This window comes from Nipponia nippon, unplaced genomic scaffold, assembly GCF_047370975.1.
Source record: "Nipponia nippon isolate SJK-2023a ecotype South Korea unplaced genomic scaffold, ASM4737097v1 scaffold_4, whole genome shotgun sequence".
In the NCBI taxonomy this organism is placed as follows: domain Eukaryota; kingdom Metazoa; phylum Chordata; class Aves; order Pelecaniformes; family Threskiornithidae; genus Nipponia; species Nipponia nippon.
This window is the reverse complement of record NW_028262358.1, coordinates 63,137,541-63,160,362: the sequence shown is the minus strand read 5'-3', so window position 1 is coordinate 63,160,362 and position 22,822 is coordinate 63,137,541. Positions and strand designations below refer to the sequence as shown.

Sequence of the window (22,822 nt, the reverse complement as noted above, 5' to 3'; positions counted from 1 at the left end):
CAGTCTTATCTCCTTCGCCAGGTTTACACTGGCGTGACACCACTGAATTTAGAGAAGCAGTTCCTGATTTCCTTCGGGGCAAGGGCAGAATCAGGTCTGATTTTGCACCACAACCCATACAGATAACAGCTCTCACTGGGAAGCATATTGGGTATATTTAAGAGCACGTCAATGTATATAAGCATATTTATAGCCTTTCCGCATTTTATGAGGATATTTTGGATCATTCCGGTACCTCTCATTATAAAATATTTCTAAGCTAAATCCAGGACAGATAAGTCATGACTCTGGTGTCTTTTGAGTAGGGTAGCCTGCCTAAATCACTGCCACATTCTTCCCATAGTAGTCGTTTGAAATTAATAGCACATGCAGAGGAAAAACTAAACCCTTTGACGTCACTCCTGAAATGAGGAAACATAAACAGAAAAGGCTTCACTCCACCGAGCTGACAGTGCCGGCGCGGATTGGTCTGCTCTCCCGCGCCTGTGGCAGTTGACAGCACCTCCCAGCCCTGCACGGCCTTCGGCTCGCTAACACAGGCAGGCAGACTGCAGCAAGCTCAGCTCTACCCCAGCCCTTACACTGGCAGAAAAGTGCACTCTCTTCCCGAGTCTTTTTGCTTCTTAAGGTGGTTTTATTGGCTGGGTTGGGGGACCTGGGGAGGTTTTCTTTTCTTTTTTCTTTTCTTTTTTATTTTATTTTATTTTTATTTTTGTTTGCTGTCGTTACTTAATTCTATTCCTAATCCTGGATGCAGTTACTGGATTCTGCAGTACAAGTCTTCATGAACAAGCTGCACCGCTTAGAGATTTCACGGCATTCAAAGGTCACAGAACTGCCACTATGGTTAAATGTCTTGTTTAATGGTTGAGGTATGTACAGCAAATCTAAAAGAGGCAGCATGATTATTTTTGAAGGGGAACTAAAATTGTGAGGGGGAGAGGGAGATAATACTATTATTTTGTGGAAAAGATTTTTACTGGTGATTGTTACTACAGCAACCGGTTTTTGAATTTCCTCCCTTTTTCTCTTTATTCAAACTAGATGAAAATTTTAACTTATGTTGATTTAACCATTTCATGGCGAAAGAAGATTGCAGAAAGAATCTGTTGTTGTAGTCCTTTCTGACCCCACTGAGGAAAGTGTGATTGCTTTTTCTATATGTTTTCCTACTGCTCTGTGGCAGGAGAGGAGACCTGGGACTTGGCTGGCTTAGATGAAGGGAGAAGAAAGCAGAAACTCGTTCTTATCCTGAGGGGGCTGTGAGTTTGTCTGAGAGTTAGAGCAGAGAGAGAGAGAGTTGGAAATAAACAGATCAAGCAGAAAACAGTATCAGCCTCATTTTTATGAGTATATGTACCACATCATTTTTTCTTACTACATGCTAAGATTGCTTTACTTGATTCGGGTTCAGAAGTTCAAAATTAAGAAGCAGCCTGCACTTTAACTTACAAGCAGATCCTCAGTGGGAAGGGAGGGAGCTGATTGTCTTATATCAACACCAGTTTTCAGATAGCTTTTGCTACTTAAACAGAGAAAAGTGGAAATTTGCTTGGAAGTTGGAGTAATGTAGCCTGTCTGTTTGATGGCATATAGGTTTAATTCATATTTGAGCTAGTAATCTGCCTTGAATGAGTATTGCAGCATTACAGCGGATGGTGTGTGCTGCAGGAAATGAGAGCAACTGCTAGCATAAAACTAACATTGTTTTCAGGAGTGTGATTCTAAAATACAAGAGGAGGAGCCACTTGTCAGAGCTCGTGTGTGTGTGTGTGTGAGTGGTCTTAAAAACAATTTCAGCCAACACAGCCAATTTCTATTGTTATTTGGATTAATATACAGGTATGCTCAATGACTAGCAATCTTCATATTTTCCCAGTCTGTGAAACAAGACTTTTTACAGCTCTGTTTGAGGTGTTGCTGTAGATATAAACCCTCTGCAATTTGAAAATCTTTTAGTTTAACTTTAAAAATTGTACCTGAAAAAAAAATTCCTATAACAAGGAACAGAACAGGAGCACACCCACCTCATGCACTGCACCTCAAAGGGTTACAAAAATTAACTACATTAGGCTGAAGCATGCTAGCTTAAGGACTGCAAAAATACTAGCTCTGAAATGCAGAGGATGTGATATGTGCTGTGAATGGACAATTGCTATTCTGCAGTGCCTAGTGGGAAAACAAGGACTTTGTGTATTGCAAATGCATAACTGCAGCTCCTCCATTTCCTTTGCTGTATCTTCACTGATGACTGCAGAAACAAAGAGGCTTGTCACAGATAAACTCTTTAGTGCCCCATCTCTTCCGAGATACTTGAGGATATTTTTTTCCATATCATCCAACAAACCAAAGTCCAGCTTCGTTAGCTGAACTGTTATTCTCTCCTCCCCAGCCTTCCTCAAAATCTTACTACGTGAACTGTTTTCAAAAACTGCTTCTCTAGCCCCAAGTTTAGAAAGGTTAATATAGTATTCGTTAGATGATTAATTAGTAAATTTGACTAAGGGGAAGCCTCAGTCTATAGCGACTATAGCTTGTTCTGTAAGGAACAGCCCTGTAAATACATGAAGATATCCAAGTTTCCAAAAGACAATCTATAAGACATTTGTTCATAATAATTTCCTAGAATTAGATAATCCACTTGTTTTGATAAACATTTTTTAGAGAAGCTTAGTTTTTAAGCTCTGTAATCTACATTTTGCTGTGTCTGTGTTTCGTAGCAACTACTACTGGTGATACTAATAGTAAATATGCTAACTGGACTTCAGCTGAGGAAATTACACTGGTTTTCTACTTTAGTAAGAAAAGTTTTATCTGCAATGCTTTCTCTGAACATTCTCAATTCAGCATCAAGAACAAAGTAAAATTTAGGGTTGGTCTCTCTGCAGTGGATGAAATGCTTACTGACATTTGCAGTCACATTGTCTCAAAAAAAAAAAAAAGTCTGTATTGCAGAAGTTTCTTGTGATATGAATGGCTGCTCATTCTGAGCTTATCTCCATAGGGTGGACAAGAGTTGTCACCAGTGAAGTTCTAGCAATTCCAGCAGAGTAAGGCATACTCTGCTGAGTCTGATCCAGTGTACTGCAGATCACTTTTTTGAATTATGAAATGTTTAATTCTGTAAACTAGTATATAAGTATTCCATTATAACAGCAGCTGTTTCCTCCCCTTCCTCCTGTTTATGTGCTTTTCCCTTCTGAAATCCAGCCCTCTGCTTGCCCTTACCAGACCTCTAGGTAGGTCATTGAAGCAGACTGATTTTCCAGTGTCTTCATTGCAATTCTCAAGTATAATTGAGATATTCAATCATATGTAATTCCTTTTCACTCACCCCATGGTTCTTCTACCAATAGTTAAAGCATGTTTTAATGAGAAACAGTCTGAAAATTGATATTTTATGACGTATATATGGTTTTCTTCTTATTTTTCAGTCTCATAGGGAAAAAACTTCTCTTGTACTGGTAATTTCCTTTACAGGAGCTGTATGAAGCAGAAATGCCAGCTACTAACCAAGCCATTACTGTCAATAGACTAAAACCTGTCGTCTTTTTATTTAGTCGTAAGATATGTTTAATACCTAATCTGTCCTGTAATCAAGCTGGATATATGGCCAAAATATCTTGATGCAGTTGGGCTAACAGAAAAAGAAGTCATTTGGGGCAGCCAGGAAGACGTCCCATGTAAATGAGCAGTCTTAGCAACTCACTATTGTTCATCTTTTCTCCATTTTTGTGCTTGAAATTATTACAGCGCTCCATGTGTTTGTCACAGGGTGAAAGTGAAAGGGACAGCTGGGGTCCTACCAGCTGCCAGAACAAAATTAAGTGTTTTGTAATGAAATGATGGCTCAGTATTCCTCCTCCCACATCCATATTGGGTGGAAGATGGGACTCTATGTTGGAATTCTAGCATTCATTTTTCTTGTTCCTCAGCCAGAAAGCAGGCTTACCCTTGCAGGGACATCAGTTTTTACCCTTTCAGTGAAACATTGGCTGTACATCTAGTGTGAAAATTGCACTTTTCAGTCACAAGCTTCAGGATGTGGAACTGATATTTAGAGTTCATACCCTGGGGGCGCTGGGACACAGACACGCGGCCTAAGTGTCCAAAAGCAGTTCAGAAGTTCTGGTTTTCTTTCTCTGGCCCACACAAGGTGCATCAATTTAGGCAGCTAAAGATGAACCATGGTAGCTGAAAAGCTGGGCCACAGAGTCGGGCACCAGATATACAATCAGATGAGGGCAGCTGGTAACCTTTTTCTGTGGTTTCACAGTAAATGACTGGAAATCAAATAATGTGTCTTCTGATAGTAGTAGGAAATTGTCAGGTCTGAAGTATTAGCTTTGTGTAAATACTAGAGAGATATAATGTGTTTGTTGTATTTAAGAACATTTATTTAATTAATTTACAGAAATTTAAAATGCAAAGTCAACTTCTGAAAGACTTTTTAGCAAAAAGAATTCTTCCGTATCATCCTGCAAATTGTTTAGAGCGGTTTTTAATTTTATTTTTACTATTATTCTTACTACAGTACCATTCCAAGAAAATTGCATTAAAAAACAATATTTGAACCTCTGAACTTATCATTTCTGTTTTTCTGTAACAGACTGTGGGATTCAGGAGATATATTGCTAGGGTTCACAGTGCTCAGATCTGGGCTAGTGATAGCTATCTGTTTTAAAGCCTCCAGTTTTAAAGTAGAAAATTAACAAATCGGAGCCAGATCAGATAGAAGAGAGAGCAGTTCCAGAAGCCAGACTTCAGTGGCAAAACTGTAAGAGAAAAGTTTGGGGTAGAGACAATTCTCAAAAAAACAACAGTCAAATGATTTAAGCATTTCTTTTGCACACATTTAATAGTGTGGTATCTGCAGTCCATCGATACTGTAACTTTGATATACATTTTTCATTTGTTCTGTTCTTAGAAAGTGAAAAATCTATAGCTATCATTTTCTTATGTAAACAGTGTTGAACTACAGAAATTAAACTAATGAAAGGGCCCTATTGAGTTTGGTTTTCTTGTTCTGTTCTTCCTCCCAGTGGGAGCTGTGAGTGAGGATGGATGAGAACTCAGTTTAGCTACTTATTTAAGCCACATAGTCTTATGGTGGTATATGATACGCTTCTGCTAGCTTACTATCCAGCCAAATAAGACATCCAGGTTGCCTGGATGGATAAACATAGCTGATGATCTCTCCCTCTTAATAGGTGGGAACGAGCAGTTAGGATTCTCCCAGTCACACATGGAGACAAATTTCTTATAGTTTAGCTAAAGAATTGCATGCAGACACAAACAGCAAAATTTATTTCTATTTGAGCAGGTTATTTTAAAAATAAGAAACAAATATTTAGAAGAAGATAGTTGCAGAGGTATTTTTTTCTGTAGCTGGTAGGTTTATACTAGTTACCCACAAAAATTTCTGGTATGAGAAAACTCACCAACTAATATCTCACTATGGTGTGTGTTAATGCCGGCAGTGTAAGGCTTTTAAAAGTAGAGCACAGAATCCCCTGTCACACTAAGTTTAGCTAATTGTCACAGAGGCAAAAAAACACACTTGTGGGGCAACTGCTGTCAGGACCTGTATACAATTTTCTGCATGGTTGTTCATAGCAGAGTCTATGATACTAACCCATCTGTACGGAGGGAAGATGTTTTGGAAAGGACGATTGTTACCTTTCCAAGAATATAGTGGGAGGTAGGCATGTTTTGACTGAATATGCAGCAACTCAGAGATGGCTCAGAGAAATCTGTAAAAGTGAAATTAAGAAACCTCAACTTCAACTAGAGAACTCCTGGAGGATGAAATTGAGCTACCGTGTAATCAGTTCGCTCCCTTCGGAAATTGCCCTTTATTCCTTCTGAAAGAAAGGGTCTGTACTCTCATGTTCTTATTCCCCTTCTTTCCCCCTGCCCAACCTGTTTCCCATAGCAGACTTCCTACAGTGCATGTGAAGACTGGCTAAGCTCTGGGGCTTGTCCTCATATGCGGTGGCATGGCTACCATTAGTGTGCAAGGCCTCATCCCTTGCAAAGAGAGATGATGATTCCCAGGTGGTTGCTGTGCTTTAGAAACGAACACATATTGACATGAAATGCCTTAGTACTTTCTCAAGAATTCAGCTGTCGTCCAAAGTGTGTAGGTATTTTCCCCTTTATGTATGATGATCCTGTTATAGAATGAGAACTGGGACCTCTGCTTAGACAGCCCCAGAGGACAACACCTACTTAATATTTCTGTAGAAGAGCACTGGTTTCCACAAGAAACTGAGGGTGTAACAGTGCTGTGAGCTTCACTTACGTATGCAGCTGCACACTGAAGTACACTAGATATGGGCAACACCTGATGTTTGGTTTTGCCTTTCCCTCAACCTACCACTTACACTTGGCTTTAAACCTCTGGGAAGTTTAGATAGAATGAGTACTTGCTATGTACCAGGCTGCTGGGAAGGAGGAGAGGACCTCACATAGATACCCAGAGAGAGATGAAAGCAGATGCATGAGGTCTTCATGGAGAAAGCACACTTCTGGCTTTGTGTTAACTGACAACCGCGTTGAAACAGGCTACTGCCCCTTTCTGTTTCAAATGTTGGGACACGACTTGGCTCTGTATGATTTATTCATAGGCATTTCTGTTTTGCACACTGCCATAATATCTGAGTGTCTATTAATAACAATGTTCAAGTGGCATCAGAACGGCCATCATAAATTTAATTAGGCAGTGTATCTCCAGTTTAATCAATGTGGTCATTAGAAGACTGTAAGACAGCCAGGAAAACAATAATTAGTCCTGATTAATAAAGGAGAACTTGCACACATCAGCAAAGGAGAGGAGGGAGCTTTGCCTGTTCAAGGCTTGGGAGGACAGTGAGTTGCTTTCTGCTTCAGCAGGTCTGAGGACACTGTTATTAAAAAGCCCTCTTGAAAATGCCCTTACAATACTAAATAAAGTCAAAAATAATATACTGTAGAGAGAGAACTACTATACTAAAAGTATATTTTCCAAATTCTAAAATTCTGTTATTAAAAAATCTTCATCTTCTTGAATAAACTATAAGTGCCAGCTAGAAAGATAAAACTGGAATGTATTTCTCCACCAAGCAAATTCCTCAGGTGCACGGTTGCTTTGTTTTTGTAGAGCTGCTTTAAAAAGCAGAACGACTGAAATAAAAAAAGACGACTCAAATTGGATCGGTGTGTATGAGTGTAAAATGGCATGGTTCCACTGAGATTAATAGGACTCCATCAGTTTATATCTGTGAAAGATCAGACCTGCTGAGCTTTCAGGTCTTATAAGCACTCCTTCTCTTCACCAGTTAGATCAAATTTTAGGCTCATTAGCCTTTTGCCATACCTGTTTCATACCAGCTTTCCACAATTTCCTCAGCATTGTGGTACCGTTGGGCTGCTTTTGATGGCTCCGCAGAAGCTGTGATGCATTCTTTCCCTTCCATCACCCTTTAAACCTCCCTTCTCTCCTTCCCTTTCTCACGGAAAAAAAATGTTTACCAGATTTAATTTGAAATCACAGCCTCACAGTTAATTTTTAGCTTATGTGCTAGCATCTGCAAAAGTGTATATATTTGTAATACAGAGGGGGCTGATCTCGCTTGTTTTCAGTATAGATCATGATCTGCTTCAATGACACAGCTATGTAAGTAATAATTGAAAAAGCTGAGGAATAACAGGGAAATAGTAATTTTGTTCAGGGACCAACATGTACGGCACTGTATGATAAGACATTTTTCATGTAGTAAGGGTGTAACATCCTGTCTCTTTGAACCACGAAACTGTATCTATAATAATAATATCCATTACCAAAATATAACCTCTGTAATAGTATGGTAACAAAAAACAGTGCAACATGAGGATGTTGAATGAAGTTCATGCTATATATCATCATCAAAACTGATAGAATTGGTCAAGCTTTCAGAAAAGCTCGAATTCACTTTAGTCTTTAAATGAAAAGGCCAGATCTGAAAAATTGCTGTGCACGAGAGCTTGCCTTGGAAATGTTTTCCCATTCTACCTCAGAAGTAGCCAACAGCCTGTGGTTAGTGCTCTCCAGAGGGTATGGGAGAAAAACATTCAAGTTCCCTCTCTGCTTGTGTTGGCTTTCCTGGGGTGGATTACCACTGCAGTGTCCCCCCAAGGGTTGAACTCTGTGTTCCCGGGGTCTGGCAGACGGAGCCCACAGCCCACTGCCCCAAGCTGAGCCCTACATGAAACCAGAGCTTCTCCACTGCTGAAGTGGCGGATGGAGGTTGTTTCAGGCAGATCTCCACCTGCAGGTCCAGGAGTTCTGTCCTGAACCTGAGAAACATTTCTAACAGGTATTTTCTCCAAATGAGCACCTCCTCCTGAACAGCTTTTGTTCCAACAAATTGTTGATTTTAAGAGGAAAGCCCGGATATATTTTGAGGGAAAAAAATCTCACCACTACTACAGAATTCCCACCTTGCTTGTGAGGACTGAGGGGCACAGGGACTTTGCTTGCTTTGGGTGCCTGCTAGTGGGCAGAGGTGACTGGAAATCTGATTCCAATCCAGTGACCATTTTGAAAAGTCTGCTTAGATCTTTTTATTTTATAGCACCTGAATTGAAAACTCAAAGGTCACTGAAGCCTTGAATTTCCAAATCTTTCAGCAATCCTCTTCTCACCCTCCTCCCAATAGACCTAGTACTACTTTTGTTTCTTATTTTGGAAATAAGTGAAAAAAAAATAACAGCACTTCATGCTTTATTTATGTGATAACTATATAGTGCTGAAGAGATTATTTCTTCATGTTAAGATTTCCTTGTAGTGGTTACAGTTTTTCATCTGTGAAACACACTTGATTTAAAAAGAGGCTTGCACATGCACCACAGATGTATTCTTCTTCTTCTCATCCTTCCCCCAAATTTAGCCCTTCAGGGCTTCTCTAGCAGAGTAAAGGAGTGTGGGATTTTGTTCGGTTTTTTATTTTTTGTTTAAACACCATAGCAAACATTATTTTAAACCCAATAATATGAGAAAGGGAGGATTATATGTTTAAATATGTCAGCTGGTCAGAAACCCTCTTGGGGGGCAGCCTCATGTTCATCTGGACCACCTAATATGCGACTGCAGCTTGGTCTCACTACATTAGAATTTTTAAATTGTTATTCACGGTTTAGTTTAAAAACCCACAAAGCATCACTTGGCTAATCCTTTTTTAATTTCTAATTGTGTTTACTACTAATGTGAACAAGCCTGAGCTGACTTCTGTTCTTTTCTAAAGTATTAGTAAAAACTATTTCACATTTCATAAAAGAACAAAGCAAAAAGCATTTAATGTCAATCTGTGTTTGGCATTGTACCTTTTTATGATAGCTGATGAAAATTAGTTTGCAAATAAACAAACCATTCTCTAAAAAAGTCTCAAAAGGTCCAGATGTTTAAAGCATAGAAAACAACCAGCAGAGAGGTCTCAGTGCTACATAGCCACCCTTTAACTGTCATGTGTTGACAGTACTTTGACAGTTGACCTTCTTCAGCTCTGATTTTAGGAGAACTTCAAAAGCCTCTGAGCTACTTTCTCAATTTCTAGAGACATTTTTTTGAAATATTATATTAAAGGGCCATTTCTCCTTTTTGACTTTCTGTTACCCTCATTTTCTTCTGAGAACACTTTTCTAAAAATTACCTTTCCACCACACTGATTTATAGGTTCTGGCACAGGAACTAATGCTGTTTCTCCTAGTAGCAAACAGAAAATTAGTCACAATCTGATGTTAACAACATCTTCATTACCTAAACTGTTTTACACTTTATTAAGTTCAACACAAGCAAATCTAATGCCTTTGAACAAGCCAGGGAGTTCTTGTCCATGTTGGAAATATATGAGCAATAATTAATTTATAAAGTCACTATCGTAAGCCAGCCTCTGTGGCAGACTGGGATCTGAATTGTGATACCACTGAATTCTGCAGAGAAGTGCCACTTGAGTGCAGCAGAGAGAAAAAATTGTTTTAGCTAATTTACATTAAAAAGTCAAATATGACTAATACTGTCAACACAGTTGCCCTGGTGGTTCCTGTTGGGAGATGAGATTCAACATATTCTACCTTCACATTTGACACACTACAGATTTGTCTGTGCTGGCAACAAATAATCAGCACCATAGAGAGTGATAGGGTGATTCTGAAGTATAGGATACCTGTAGATTTCAGCAACAAGGAGATCAGGAAAGCTTTTATGAAAAGTCAGTCCACCACTAGATGTTCCTACCAAAATCACCAGTGGTGGTGTAATTTTCAGCTGGTCCCTTAAATCACCCTCACTGCCTTTCAGAGTCAAGTACCTGCTGAGCACAGAGGTGGTTTACTAGTTAATGTTCCTCTGCATCTTGCCTGTGAACCTCAGGCAATGTTCCTGCAGTCCCTCTGGGCTGGAAGAGGAACTCATTGGAAAGTCAGTCATGTAAAAGGGAATGGCCCTGGTCTTAGCCCAGGCAAATTGAGTCAACCTAAGTTGTGACATCATTATTGGTTTAAGAAATGATAAGACATTTTTCATGCTTCATGCATGCAATGGCATTCACTGTTCTAGAAGAGTCTAGTATAAAAGGATATGTTAACAAAAACTATAATTCAGAAAGAGAATGTTTCTGAACACATTGATGAATAAAGAAAAAGTTGGGTTTTTTTAAGAGAGGCTTTACAATTATTATTTTTACAAACAGAAGCATAGAAACAAAGTTTTAGTTTGACTTCGTTACTCCAACACCTTTCCTTTATCAAAGATTCTTTTAAGGACCAAACTCAGAATTTTAAAAATTATCCACTTCTTTAAAATGTTTTGGGGAGCTCATTTTGAAACCTGTGCCTTGATGGAGCACCTAATGCTCCCATTGGCTTCGCTGTATTTGTGAGATCCTCAGAATTTTTTAAAATCAAAATGTCAAATATGTCACATCAGCCATGCTATAATAGAATTCAACAAAATGGTAGGCCAGAGTTTTCAAAAGGGTTGGACATTGTAATACTAGAAATAGCCAAATGGTTACTTATTATAATCTTATTATAATATTAATTTCTATTAAAAATAAAAGTAATGCTATTTGTACTTCACTAGGAGAGGCAGAGTTATCTTCAGCTAACCCTCTACTCTGTAGAAAAACTGGAGGATGCATGCTGGGGCAAACATTTTGCATCCACCACTGTTCAGAAATATAAAATAATTTTCTCTAACTCATAAGCATATGTGTTTTCTTTTTCCTTAAACTCTTGAGCTTTTTGCTCATATTTCCTCTTCTGTCCATATTTTATATTACATTCACAGCAGCTGCTTGCTACTTCTAAAAACTTCCCATTTTTTTCTTTTCTAACTTTTTTTGAAATTCTTCTTTTTTCTTTAGAGAGTAGAAAACCAAAGACCAGAAAAGTAGCTTATCTTATTACTACGTTTAGGGATAAAGAATTTTATACCTGAGTAATTTTTAAAAATTGAAGTATCAAAGGAAAGAGAATCTTTTGTCTTCTGATTGTGGACCATTACAACTACACTGTCCTGAACTCTGAGCAGATCCTTATAGGAAGTCAATGCATCATCTTAAGGCAGACTGTAGGCAGGCATGAGGGGAAGGTATATCTTTGGCTATCATGAAACATCAGAAACATTTCTGATTATGATTGATAACAGAGTGAAAGGGAGAAAGGCAAGCAGAGATTGTCTCAGAGACTTTGAATCCCAAATAGGAACATGATATCATGTTCAGACTCATACCAAATGAAATGCTAACCTAGGAAAAATTGTATTGAGCTAAGAGATTATTTAAGGCTATTGCTCTATGCTGCAAAGTGTGTTGCAGTACCAGCAGAGCATGAAAATGTTGTATGTTACACGTTAGTCAATCAGTAAGACTCATTTAAGTACGACATCTCTATTCCCCAAAGATAGAAACTCAGGAAACACAAATGTATTAAAGATGACTTTTTGGAAATGGCTTCTCTATCTGTGCATAAATATCTTTTAAGAGTTGGAGATTCAAGCTTTTGTCACTTCAGATTTTCTAACTCAGAAAATTAGTTTTTATTAACTCAGAAATTATTTAGCGTTTAAATATAATATTTAGGTCTTCTATTCTCTGTGTATGAATCTAGTTATTTGACTGCAGAACAACCAAACATCTATATAAGCAGTTTATGTTGACAAAGTCTTCTCCTATAGAAGTTTGCCATTTCATAAAACAAATAATTTGTTATGGAAAATTGCTCTGTATCCTAGGGATTTGGAGTTCTTCCTAAACTGAGGATAGAATGACTTCAACCATCTATTTGATTTTTTTTTTTTTAAATGATAAAAATTAAGGCTTCAGTTCACCTACCACATGCACACTGAGTGCAAACTGTACCCACCTCCTGCTGAACCCAAAGCACAGACTCATTTCAGCAGGCAGGGTCAAAACCTTACATACCTGGAGCTATGTTGCCTATAGGCACCCCCACAGCAGAGACTGCTAAATTGTCTGAACCCGTAGCTCTGCTAACAGTGCACCTTTCCTTAGCATCACTGGCCACATCCAAGGCTGCGTGGCTCCTACCAGAATCTCCCTCAGAGCATTTATTTCTCTGACCCAAAATCCCCGGCTCTGCTTCGCATTGTGCAGCCAGAGCATGGGCAGATTGTGAGTGAAAGGGTGGAGGAGGAAGAAACGAGAAAGGGTGGATACAGAGAACGACGGGGAAAAATTGCACTGTATCTTGCTATCTTAAACGTCTGTAATAATGCACATTCCTCCATCCAATACTGACTATAAAATTGCTGATATTAAGTCTATTTCATCACTATTTCTCCTGGTTTCCGTCAAGTCTTGATCTTTTGACTTCCAGTATTTCTACATTGGCTGCCCATAGAAGTATTTAATCTGTTCAAAATCATGGTACTCAGGGGCTTGGGTCCAGCTTTACACAGATTTCTTTATGATGGTTGACCACACAATGCTGGTGACATAAAGGCTGTCTCCAGCATCAGGATAAAGATTGTTTGTATAGGAGACAGCTCTGCAAAATTTCAAAATGAGCTGCTAAGAAATGGAGGATTATCATATTCCTCAACACTTCCCTTTCCGAGTGCAAGATATATTTCTTCCAATTTTTCAAAGAAATCGTCACGTGTTTAAAAGAGAATAATTGAGACAACAAATCATATTTAACAGATACTATAGTCCTAGTTTATGCAGTACTGGAAAGTACTCACCCTTGAGGATAAGGCATAAAATAGAAAAAATCTGAGAAGAGTGTTGGAAACCTAAAGATTTGAGTTTTAGAAACAAGAAGCAATGAGGATCATTATTTATTTACTACAGAACATTTATTAATCTCACTGGTTCACCCTGTGACATCTCATTACGTGTGAATATCCGGACCATTCACACATTCTTTGAGAATTTATTATGTCAATTTTACTTAATATGTGAAAGAAAAATCATGATGGCAGTACCTGCAAATAATTTGTTCCACAACAACAATATGACCATGCATTGTTTTTCATATGGAGAACGGGGATTTTAAATACTCTGAATGTTTTAGATCTCTAACAATGTATTTAATCATGTGAATAGTTTTGCATATAGGAATGTTTGAATACTGAGCAAATTCCAATGTCTCTGCAGGTCTTGACAATACCAGTTCAGAGTACCAGCAGTTGATTACTCAATTATTATAACATTTTTAGAAATCCTATAAAATACTTATTCACTGGAAAAATGACAGAATATATCGGTGGATTTGAAATATTTGTATATCCTCCTAAAATTTGTAACTATAAAAATTTCTACTTCTGAGTTGTTTGTGAGTTATTAAATACAGATGTGGAAAAAAAAATTAGAATCTAACAGAAACTCACAAGATGAAAGATCAGACTTATGACTGGATGTTTAACCTGTCAAGGGGTCCTGAAAAACTGCACGGTACAGAAAACTTAGCAGATATAAAGGAAATTCCCTTCTTATACATGCAAGGAGAAGTCTGCTTGGCTTTGTGGTAATCTTCCATGTACGGAAGAGGGTTGTACATGTTACATAAAGAAAGTAGTAGTGTTTCCAGTTTTTGTATTCAGTTTATATCTGAGTTTGATAACAAGAAAAATCCTGCTCTCCTGTTTTATCAGCCTGGCCTTGCTGGTTTATGTGTTTTACGTAAGTTCTATGTTAATATTCTGGCAACTAATCTCTACTGCATTTTATTTTGAAGAGACAAACCATCTAACAGTTCAAGTCTCTCTGGGATCTGCCTCATTCTTAATGTCTTCCCTTGCTATCTTTTATTCTAACAAGGTTAACACTGCAGTTATGTAGCCTTCACCATATCTCCCAACAAACAATTGTTCATAAACCAATGAGTTTGGCAAAATTATCTCATCTTTTTGTCACTAGCACATCAGCAAATCAGGCTACACCTCTGTCTAGATTCCAGCTTCTTAATAATTCTGAAGAAATCAGTACAAATTTAAAATAAATTTGCCTACAGGCACCTGAAGTTATTGTAACTAATGAAATAAGTTCTAGAAACTGCAGTGGTTGCTTTGCAATTGTCGCTGAGCTCTCACTTGAAATACATATATTCCTCTCTCACTGTTGCTGTAGTCTTTTTGTGCTTGCGCTAAATCCTCTGACGGTATCTTTCCCTTTAAGTAATTGCCCTTTGCATCTTCTTGGCATCAAGTTATTTTCAGCAAGCTGTACTCACAGTGCTGGCAGCCATCCCAGGGAAGCTGCTCTGCCTCAGTGGCATTTGGTACCTGGGAATTCCAGAGTAAGGAATGGGCAAAGGTTACCCTGTGTTTTACATCACTCTCAAAAACATCAAACTAGACTATTAGTGTTTGACAACAAACAACGCATGAGGCCTCTAGGCTTTGCGGTGTGTCTCATTCTTTATTTTCCCTATTCTTGTACCTCCACTCATACCAGCCACATTGAAATATTACCTGTGAGCTATTCTTGTAAAATGACCCTGTGACGTAGGAAGTCTCGATAAAAGATGCAGTTTGACACAGAATAGTTTAAATGCTAGGAAATAGTTTAACTGTTAGGAAACAAACCAAGCACTTAGTAAGATTCATATATTTGTAGTCTCAGATTTTTCCAGGCCTTTTCTGTTCTAGTGTCTTAAGAGACTGATTTCAGCCTGGAAATTACTCTCACTCTCTGTTCCAAAAGCAGACAAGCAGTACCTTTTTTTGCACAGCAAAACTTGTCATTCTTCATAAACAGAAATATCCTATCAAGAAGCAACAAATACACAGAATTAATCTATCTATCTATCTATCTATCTGTTGCTAAAAAAAAAAAAGAAGGCAACACAAGTTTCTACAATTTCATTTTTATAGTGAAGTTCTAATTGTACTTCCGCGTGCTAGAAGTTTAGTCTACAGACCTGTTTAGCTATGTCTTCCACAGACTTCTGAAGGCTGTTTGTGAATCATGTGTGCTCCCTGATTTGCCTGCCTTGAGACCATTACTTGATGAGAAGCCTGCCTGGCTGTGCCTCACAGTGTAGGCAACAAGTCACCAAGCATGCCAAGTGGTGCCATTGGTGGCCTTCGTTAGCCCTTGCTGGCTATCCCTTGGGACTGTTCTGCCCATGATATGGGTGACTGAGGTCTTCTGATACACCAGGGTATATCACTGCTCTTTATTAGCAGTGTGTACGTAATATTATTGAGAGGCGTTTTTTTTTTTTTTTCCTGATGGGGCAGATCCTGTACTAGTGAGTTAGGATGGTCAGTTGAATAACATTGTTTGCTGGGTAACCTCAGATATTAATGTTCACTAAAATGAGGATGGAGAAAGGAATCAATAAATCAAATGCCAGGGGTAAATACAGAAAACTGAAGTGGTGCCATTAAGTCAGACCGTACTGGTGATTCTTCTTAGTGCTAACTCAGTAGACTTTGACTCATACTTGATCCTTCGATATTGATCCTTAATACTAATATGTAGAAAATCACAGAGCACAATCTTAATTTTCTGTCTTTTAAATGTGGAAAAAAATTATGCTCCTTTTATTTCACAACAATACCTGGAAAAGATTTTGTTCCTTAAAACATAAGGTTTTCTAAAAATTGTATGAAATTATCTGTAAGAAGTAAAGATTTAGAGCAAGTACATTAATATAAAAATACTGTAATTTAAAATATATATATATTCAAGTCAATACTATGATTAGCTAGGCTAGCCTTCCAGACCTACTTAGAGATACTCTTATTAAATATTTATAAATGGATTTGTTAATTACAGCAGAAAGATAATTTAGAATGCAAATGGGAATTTTTACATGAATGAACTGAGCAGAACTCTTGTAAAAACGAGTATCTCTAGGCATAGGTTCAATACTACAAGAAAAAAATCACTGATCCATAACATCCTTTTCTAGTACAACCTGTAGGAAGCCTAAAGTGATGATTTTCAAGTACAGAGCAAAAAAGCTTACAAAATCAGATGTATCCATAATATCTTGTTACCTTTGGTTTTCTTATACATCATAATCATGTCAAATTAGCATTTCCCATAGCAATTCAAGAACACTGTTTCTCTTAATTCAAATACAAATGTCAGATGGCCACACGGCAGTTAGCAGCAGCTTGCTACAAGACCAGTCCACAGGAGCCATCTATTTCAAAGCTGCAATGCTTCCCTGTAGGATCTGGGTTCTGCAGAGAGCGTCTTTGTCTTGCTTCATTCGCGTCATTATCTTTAAGGTGAGGAAGTTCATCTTACTGTGAACAAAGTATTTTTTTATATAGTGTTCTTTTAAGTGAAGGATGGACTTCAGAACTAACAGAAAAGGGTATAAAGTCCAAGTAATTATCATCTGAAGGCATGTTTGCTACTAGAAATGAGTGAGAAGGAAGCTGTAATACATTTGTCATGTTTGCAAAAGGTAAGGATAGCATATGCACATTTGAAAGTATGAATTTGTGTTCCACAGGATCAGGAAGAAATTTTGCATCACCAGCACCAACAAGTATGGCATCAAGATATAAATAGATGTTTTATATCTTTATGTGAATAAGTCAAAATCACCTATTCCTGGTAATCAGATATCTGATTTTCTCATCTGGTATGGCTTCTCTTAAAGCAAAGTTATTTCTCTACTGGACAGCTTAATTCTGTCATAGAGAACTATTTGTCAGATAAACTGATTCTACTCCTATATTCATCAGTAAAAATCAAATAACAGAAACAATCTGATCAACACTTTAGTAGACCAGTGAACCTTTCTATTGTGACAAAATGTGTTTTCCTTTTTTACACCAAATTTTGTCAAAGATGCTCTCTAAATTGTTTCATGATATCATAACAAAGTCTGGCTTTCCTTTAAAATACAAAACTAAAGACAGACCTGCATGAAAGACAAGGGAATATTTGTTTTCATTAAACATTTTTTTCCTATGTTTTTACTCTCTATGTGTTTACTTGTTATGCTTGTTTCCCTCTGCCATCTCCATTGTGCTAGCTGCTGTGTAATCAAGGTGACACACAAACAGAGAAAGACATCAGTTTGGTCATTTAGTTTGAAACAACAGTCAAGTGTAGCAAATGAAAAAGGAGAAGCAATGTAAGCATATAAAAATAAGGTTAGATATTTGCATTGGTTAACTGTTGCATAAGTTGATATCTCAATTTTTGTACATTAAAATGAGCTAAGGAAGTGCAGAACTTTTTCAGATGTCACGTTTTTATCAGTGATTTAGATGTTATCCTTTATATTTACTTCATAGCAAAAATATAACTGAAATTATTGGTCTTTTTGAGGAATTCAAACTGTACCTTCATTAGAAGTTACTCTTTTTGGTGCATGCTTGCTGAGTTAGATTAAGTTGTGAACCTACCTTTGAATCCGCCTTCATTTGATTTAATAAAAACTTTGTAGGACTTCTTAATACGCAATCTGTAATGACAACTTCTACTGAGGTAATTAGAGGTTAATAATTTATTAACAATCCATGCTATGAAGCCACGTCTGGAGCACTGCATCCAGTTCTGGGCTCCCCAGTATAAGACAGACATGGAGTTACTGGAGTGAGTCCAGTGAGGCATCACAAAGATGAATAAGGACTTGGAGGATCTGTCATGCAGGGAGAGGCTGAGAGAGCTGGGACTGTTCAGCCTGGAGAAGAGAAGGCTCGGCAAAGATCTTATCACTGTGTATACTATAAATAGCTGATGGAGGGTGTTAGGAAGACAGAGCCAGACTATGGACCAGGTGACCTCCAGAGGTCTCTTCCAACCTCAACCATTCTGTGCCTCTGAGCAGCAGGCATGACACACATAAGATTGGTAGAGTGCCAAGCCCCACAGATGTGATAGGAGCTGGCACGCACCAGCTGCAAACATAAATACCAAAAATATCATTTAGGAAGAGGACAGGAGGAACATCCCTCTATTAACAAGTTTTCTGTAACAGGGAGATCCTAGCTGACAAATGATTTCAAGGAAATGTAAAAATTACTATCTTTAGTTCTTTATCAAAACAATGCAGATAATTTAAACTTTGTTTCTATTACATTTCAGAATATTTTGAGGATATTCTGTGATACTGCTGTTGCTGCTTTTATTAGTTGGATCAAATTCTATTTCAGTGCATCTTATCCATTTATTCACATTCAATAAGGTACCCTTTTGCCAGTGGGCATTCTAGGTTGTCTATGCTTTGATATTTTTCTGGCACATCCATTAGTATACTGTTAGAGTTCAAAAGGAACACAATAGTGAATGTTTCAAATCTAACATATGCCTTCATTTAGTATTTATGCTTTTAGAAGATGAATAGGAGTTCCATTTCTTCTGATGTTCCAAGTAATTTCTACTACAGGTAATTTGAAGGCCGGATTTTGTTTACATATATGTATGTGTGTGCACATGCCCAAGCATTGCTACTTGTATCTCTTTCAAAGACAGTGAAATCCACGGGGAAGCCACCTTGCAATTTGCACATCATTTACCTTTACAACTTCTAGGGTTTTTTTAGCATGTCTGCTGCCTGTGTTTGCTAGATTTATTCACAAGGGAGAATATTTCTGAACCCATTGATTAATAGCTTGTATTAGAGGAACAGGATTATATAAAAGAGAGAGAAAGAAGCATCAGCTGCATGTCCTCTGCTCTAATAGCCTACTGCTGCATATTTTTTTATAACTAATAATGAATCATAACTCATAATTCAGAGATTTACATCCCTGAAAATTTCTAGGACTCTTAACCAATACAAATTGAAATTTACTACAAGTAAGGCAAAAAGCCCAAATAGTTCTCAATTTAGGAACAACCTTGGAAAACCCAGTATGTTGTCTCCATCAACAGATAAAGTAGAAAGCCTACTTTTGTGTGGCAGCCCTGCTTAAAAGTCTACATTTGAAGATGAGAAGCAACATGTCATTCTGTGAAACTGATCTCACACAACACATTCCAGGTCCCTTGTTACTGTTATCTTTAATTAATACTTTAATTAAAGTGTATCAAGTTAATGTAATGAGCTCTGTAATAAATCTCCTGTGAACTACAACAGAGCCAGAATATCACAATATCCATGAGGAACTAGCACAACAATAGGAACCAAAACTCCACAGAACTTATTAAATCTCCTGACATGTCCCAGTCTGCCCTGTTTGATTAATACAATTGCCCATGTGATTTATCTTGATCAAGACAGGGCAAGGAATCTTTCAACAAGATTATTTTACACTCCAGTAATGTGGAGCTCTGCATCTATTATCTCAGCATACCTGAGTGGGATTTGTTCTGTTCTCAAGCAAAAATTTTTCTTCTATTTAGACAGTTTCTCTTTTCTAAGCTGATTGCTATACTGTGCTTATTCCCATTGTTAGGAACCTCTTCATTTGACTTCAGTGTGACTAGTCAGCCCAGAAACTTCTTACTAGCATACGAAATTGAGAATCTGGATGCAGAACTACAAATAGGTCTGTGGAAATTGTCAAAATGTGGCATTCTGATGCTTCTGTGTTGTGGCATAGTCATTTTTGGTAGCTATACACTAAAAATATACCTACATGAAACATCTGAAAAGAAATCACACATCTAGGTGATGAACTGACTGCTTAACTTACTTAAACTTCATTAGAAGATACAGATTAATTGCATTTGCCAATTCTTGGCCACCTGCTGGCAATAATTATCTTGGGTTTGGTGTTGAACTTGAGCGAGTATTTTTTGTTTGTAACACTGTTAGGGGATGCAGCTGATCAGAAGCTGTAAAAGTGTTTCTTTTCCATTTAGCAACCAAAATTGGTTCAGCATTCAATATAGTGGAAGTGGATGAGGATGTTTCAATTCACATGTTGTCTCTATGTATATAGTCTGCTGAAATTTTAATTTAACACAGGCATACATTGGAACCTCATCACATTAATATCAGCAACAATCAAGATTTTGTTATAAAGTTACATGGCTTACTTACATTTTCTCTCCAAGATTTTACAGTGTGTTTTTAGCAACAGAATATTTGAACCTTCCAACTGTGACTGCGTATTCTAGTTATAAAATAATTCATAAATCACAAGGCTGCATTGTTTGTACAAGGTGCCGTGTAAATAGTGTTTTCTGGAATAGTCAACAGATTAGTTGGATGCTGATTTTGTGAAGTGTTTCAGTTTGACAAACTCAAAATACTCTAAATGTGTTGATCAAGCCTCTCAGTACATGTGTATGACAGAAATTTTTTTCTTCATTTTTCTAGTGCAAATTTTAGCTGTAATAACACAGTAGCAGCAGGCCTGTAGTCATACTAGGTTGGGGAAAGAGAAATCAGTGAATATTTGATGTCAGACTTGACACTAACAGTGATAGACTTACTAGTTCTTAATGAGCCAGACTTTTAATACTAGAGCTGTAAAAAGCTTTCAAGTCCTACATATCACATTTGTGGTCCTTGCACAGCTGTGTTTGTCATCTTGAAGAATCTCTAATTATACTACACTTGTAAACTCCTATTTGGCTCCTGGTTAGTTAGAGAAATCTGCTGTGATGAATATCAGTATAGCAGTACCTCCTTTATTTGCCAGAAACAGAAGAATACGGTAATGCTACAAAATAGACAAAATCATTCCATAACAAGAAAATGCATTTTGTAATTTTCAAGTCAATAATTTTTAGTGCATTATTCTATGAACTGTTCTTATTTCTTTAGGGTAAGGTTCTTATTCTCAGCTGCACGTTATTTGCAATTTAAGTGCAGATCCAATGCCTATTAAAATACAAGGGAAGTCTCTCTTTGACTTCAGTAAACTTTGAATTAAGTCGCTTGTCTAGCATTTCTCACAGGTTCCTGGTAGGGAAAAAGTACCTGCTCAGTGTTTATATTGCTTCTTACTAATAGTTGTCTTTTGTAAATGACATGTAAATATTGTCATTTACCATATTTGCACAACTTAGTAATAACATTTTATGCTAGGCACACCCATTTCATTTGCCACATGTGGCTGCATTAACACTGATGGTTGCCACGTAACATTTTTATATTTCCGTGTAAGAAGTGTAAAGAGTGCCCACGCAAAAACGAATGGACCCTTTACCTATTGCTTGGGCCCCAAAGGTCTTACTGTCTTTGTTGTACATTCTTCCTTCGGTCACGTTTCAATATCACTGTTTATTTGAAGTAAGGCTTGCAAAAGGGCCGAAGGAAGGATCTCTATTGCTATATCAGAAGTGCTTGGCAGTGTTCGAAATTTTGCGTGTATGTTTATACGTCTTGCTTTAAATAGGAACAAGAACTTTGTTTGGTAGGGATTCATGGTCCCACATTTTATCAGAATTAATTATTTCATCTTCTTGGACTTCTCTGTTTCTGTGTGCTTTAGAGTTCTTTGAGAATGTGCATATTTTATATACATTTACTAGCTACTTAATGCTAACAGCAGGGCTGTTACCCTGATATATGCCCAGACACATTCAAATGTGAGCTAGTACTGTGGATTCTTGTTCTGTATAACAAATACTTCTACATGGCAATCAGTACGTGTCAGCTGTCCATGCTTCCATTTCCTTCATGCTATTAATAGCTATAACATTTAACAATTTATCCTCTTTTTGGATTTTATGAAAGTATTCTCCCATGTTTTCTCTGAGATTTCAATTTGTTGTTCAGCATTGTTACCATCGTATTTTGCTTGCTGAGCAGGCAAAATTCCTTTGTCTTCCTGGTTTTTATTGTGAAATTGTTGTTCTCCTACTTCATCTCCCATTTCTTAGCCATGTAAGTAGTCAGTTTTTATTCACCTAACCTGGCTTGTAGCTTCCTGAGACAGGTTAGGTTCAAGGGTAAACAGATCAGCTAATCAGTAGTATAACATCATTTGCAAAATCTGAATCAAAGTTGAATCCTTCTAAGATTCAAGAGGCATAATCTTCACAGATGACAAATAATCATGTTCCCTAAACTTGAGCATCCTCTAGTCTGGTTTTCCTGGTTTTAAATGCCTGGGACTTAAATTTCTGAATAACATGTATTATTTAGAAATTGATATGTTAAAGAAACAATCCCCGTTGATTTCTACTCTAGAAGAAAATACTTAGATTTCTTAAATGAGAGCCCATCAGCTGAATTTGGGCCCTGAGAAAGTAATGAATATAAATTCATAACCAACTTTAAAAAATATGTTTGAGGCATTTGTAAAGCTAATGTATATCTCATCTTGAAATCCCTGTTGGTGCCTATTTGCATCTTTATGAAACAAAGTAACAATCTGTCCCTAAATTACAAAGCGTAACCCAGGAACACTGTGGGAGCAGCAGGGACCGAATGATGGTTAATCCTCAGCGTCGTCACTTTCCTGATA

The 22,822-nt window shown here is 37.5% G+C and overlaps 1 protein-coding gene across 3 annotated transcripts in view; it reads left to right on the top strand.

Moving 5' to 3' along the window:
- Positions 1-523: 523 nt before the first annotated feature.
- Positions 524-22,822, top strand: part of PDE7B (phosphodiesterase 7B) — a 179,964-nt gene continuing 157,665 nt past the window's right edge. For 2 of the 3 annotated variants that reach the window (XM_009460730.2, XM_087774705.1), the window contains exons 1-2: positions 524-628; positions 758-872. In XM_009460730.2, coding sequence (XP_009459005.1) covers positions 852-872 — 21 coding nt within the window. In that variant the 5' untranslated portion in view covers positions 524-628; positions 758-851. Of the gene's footprint in view, positions 629-697; positions 873-22,822 lie in introns of those variants that run through there. The other variant, XM_087774706.1, reaches the window with a different exon arrangement.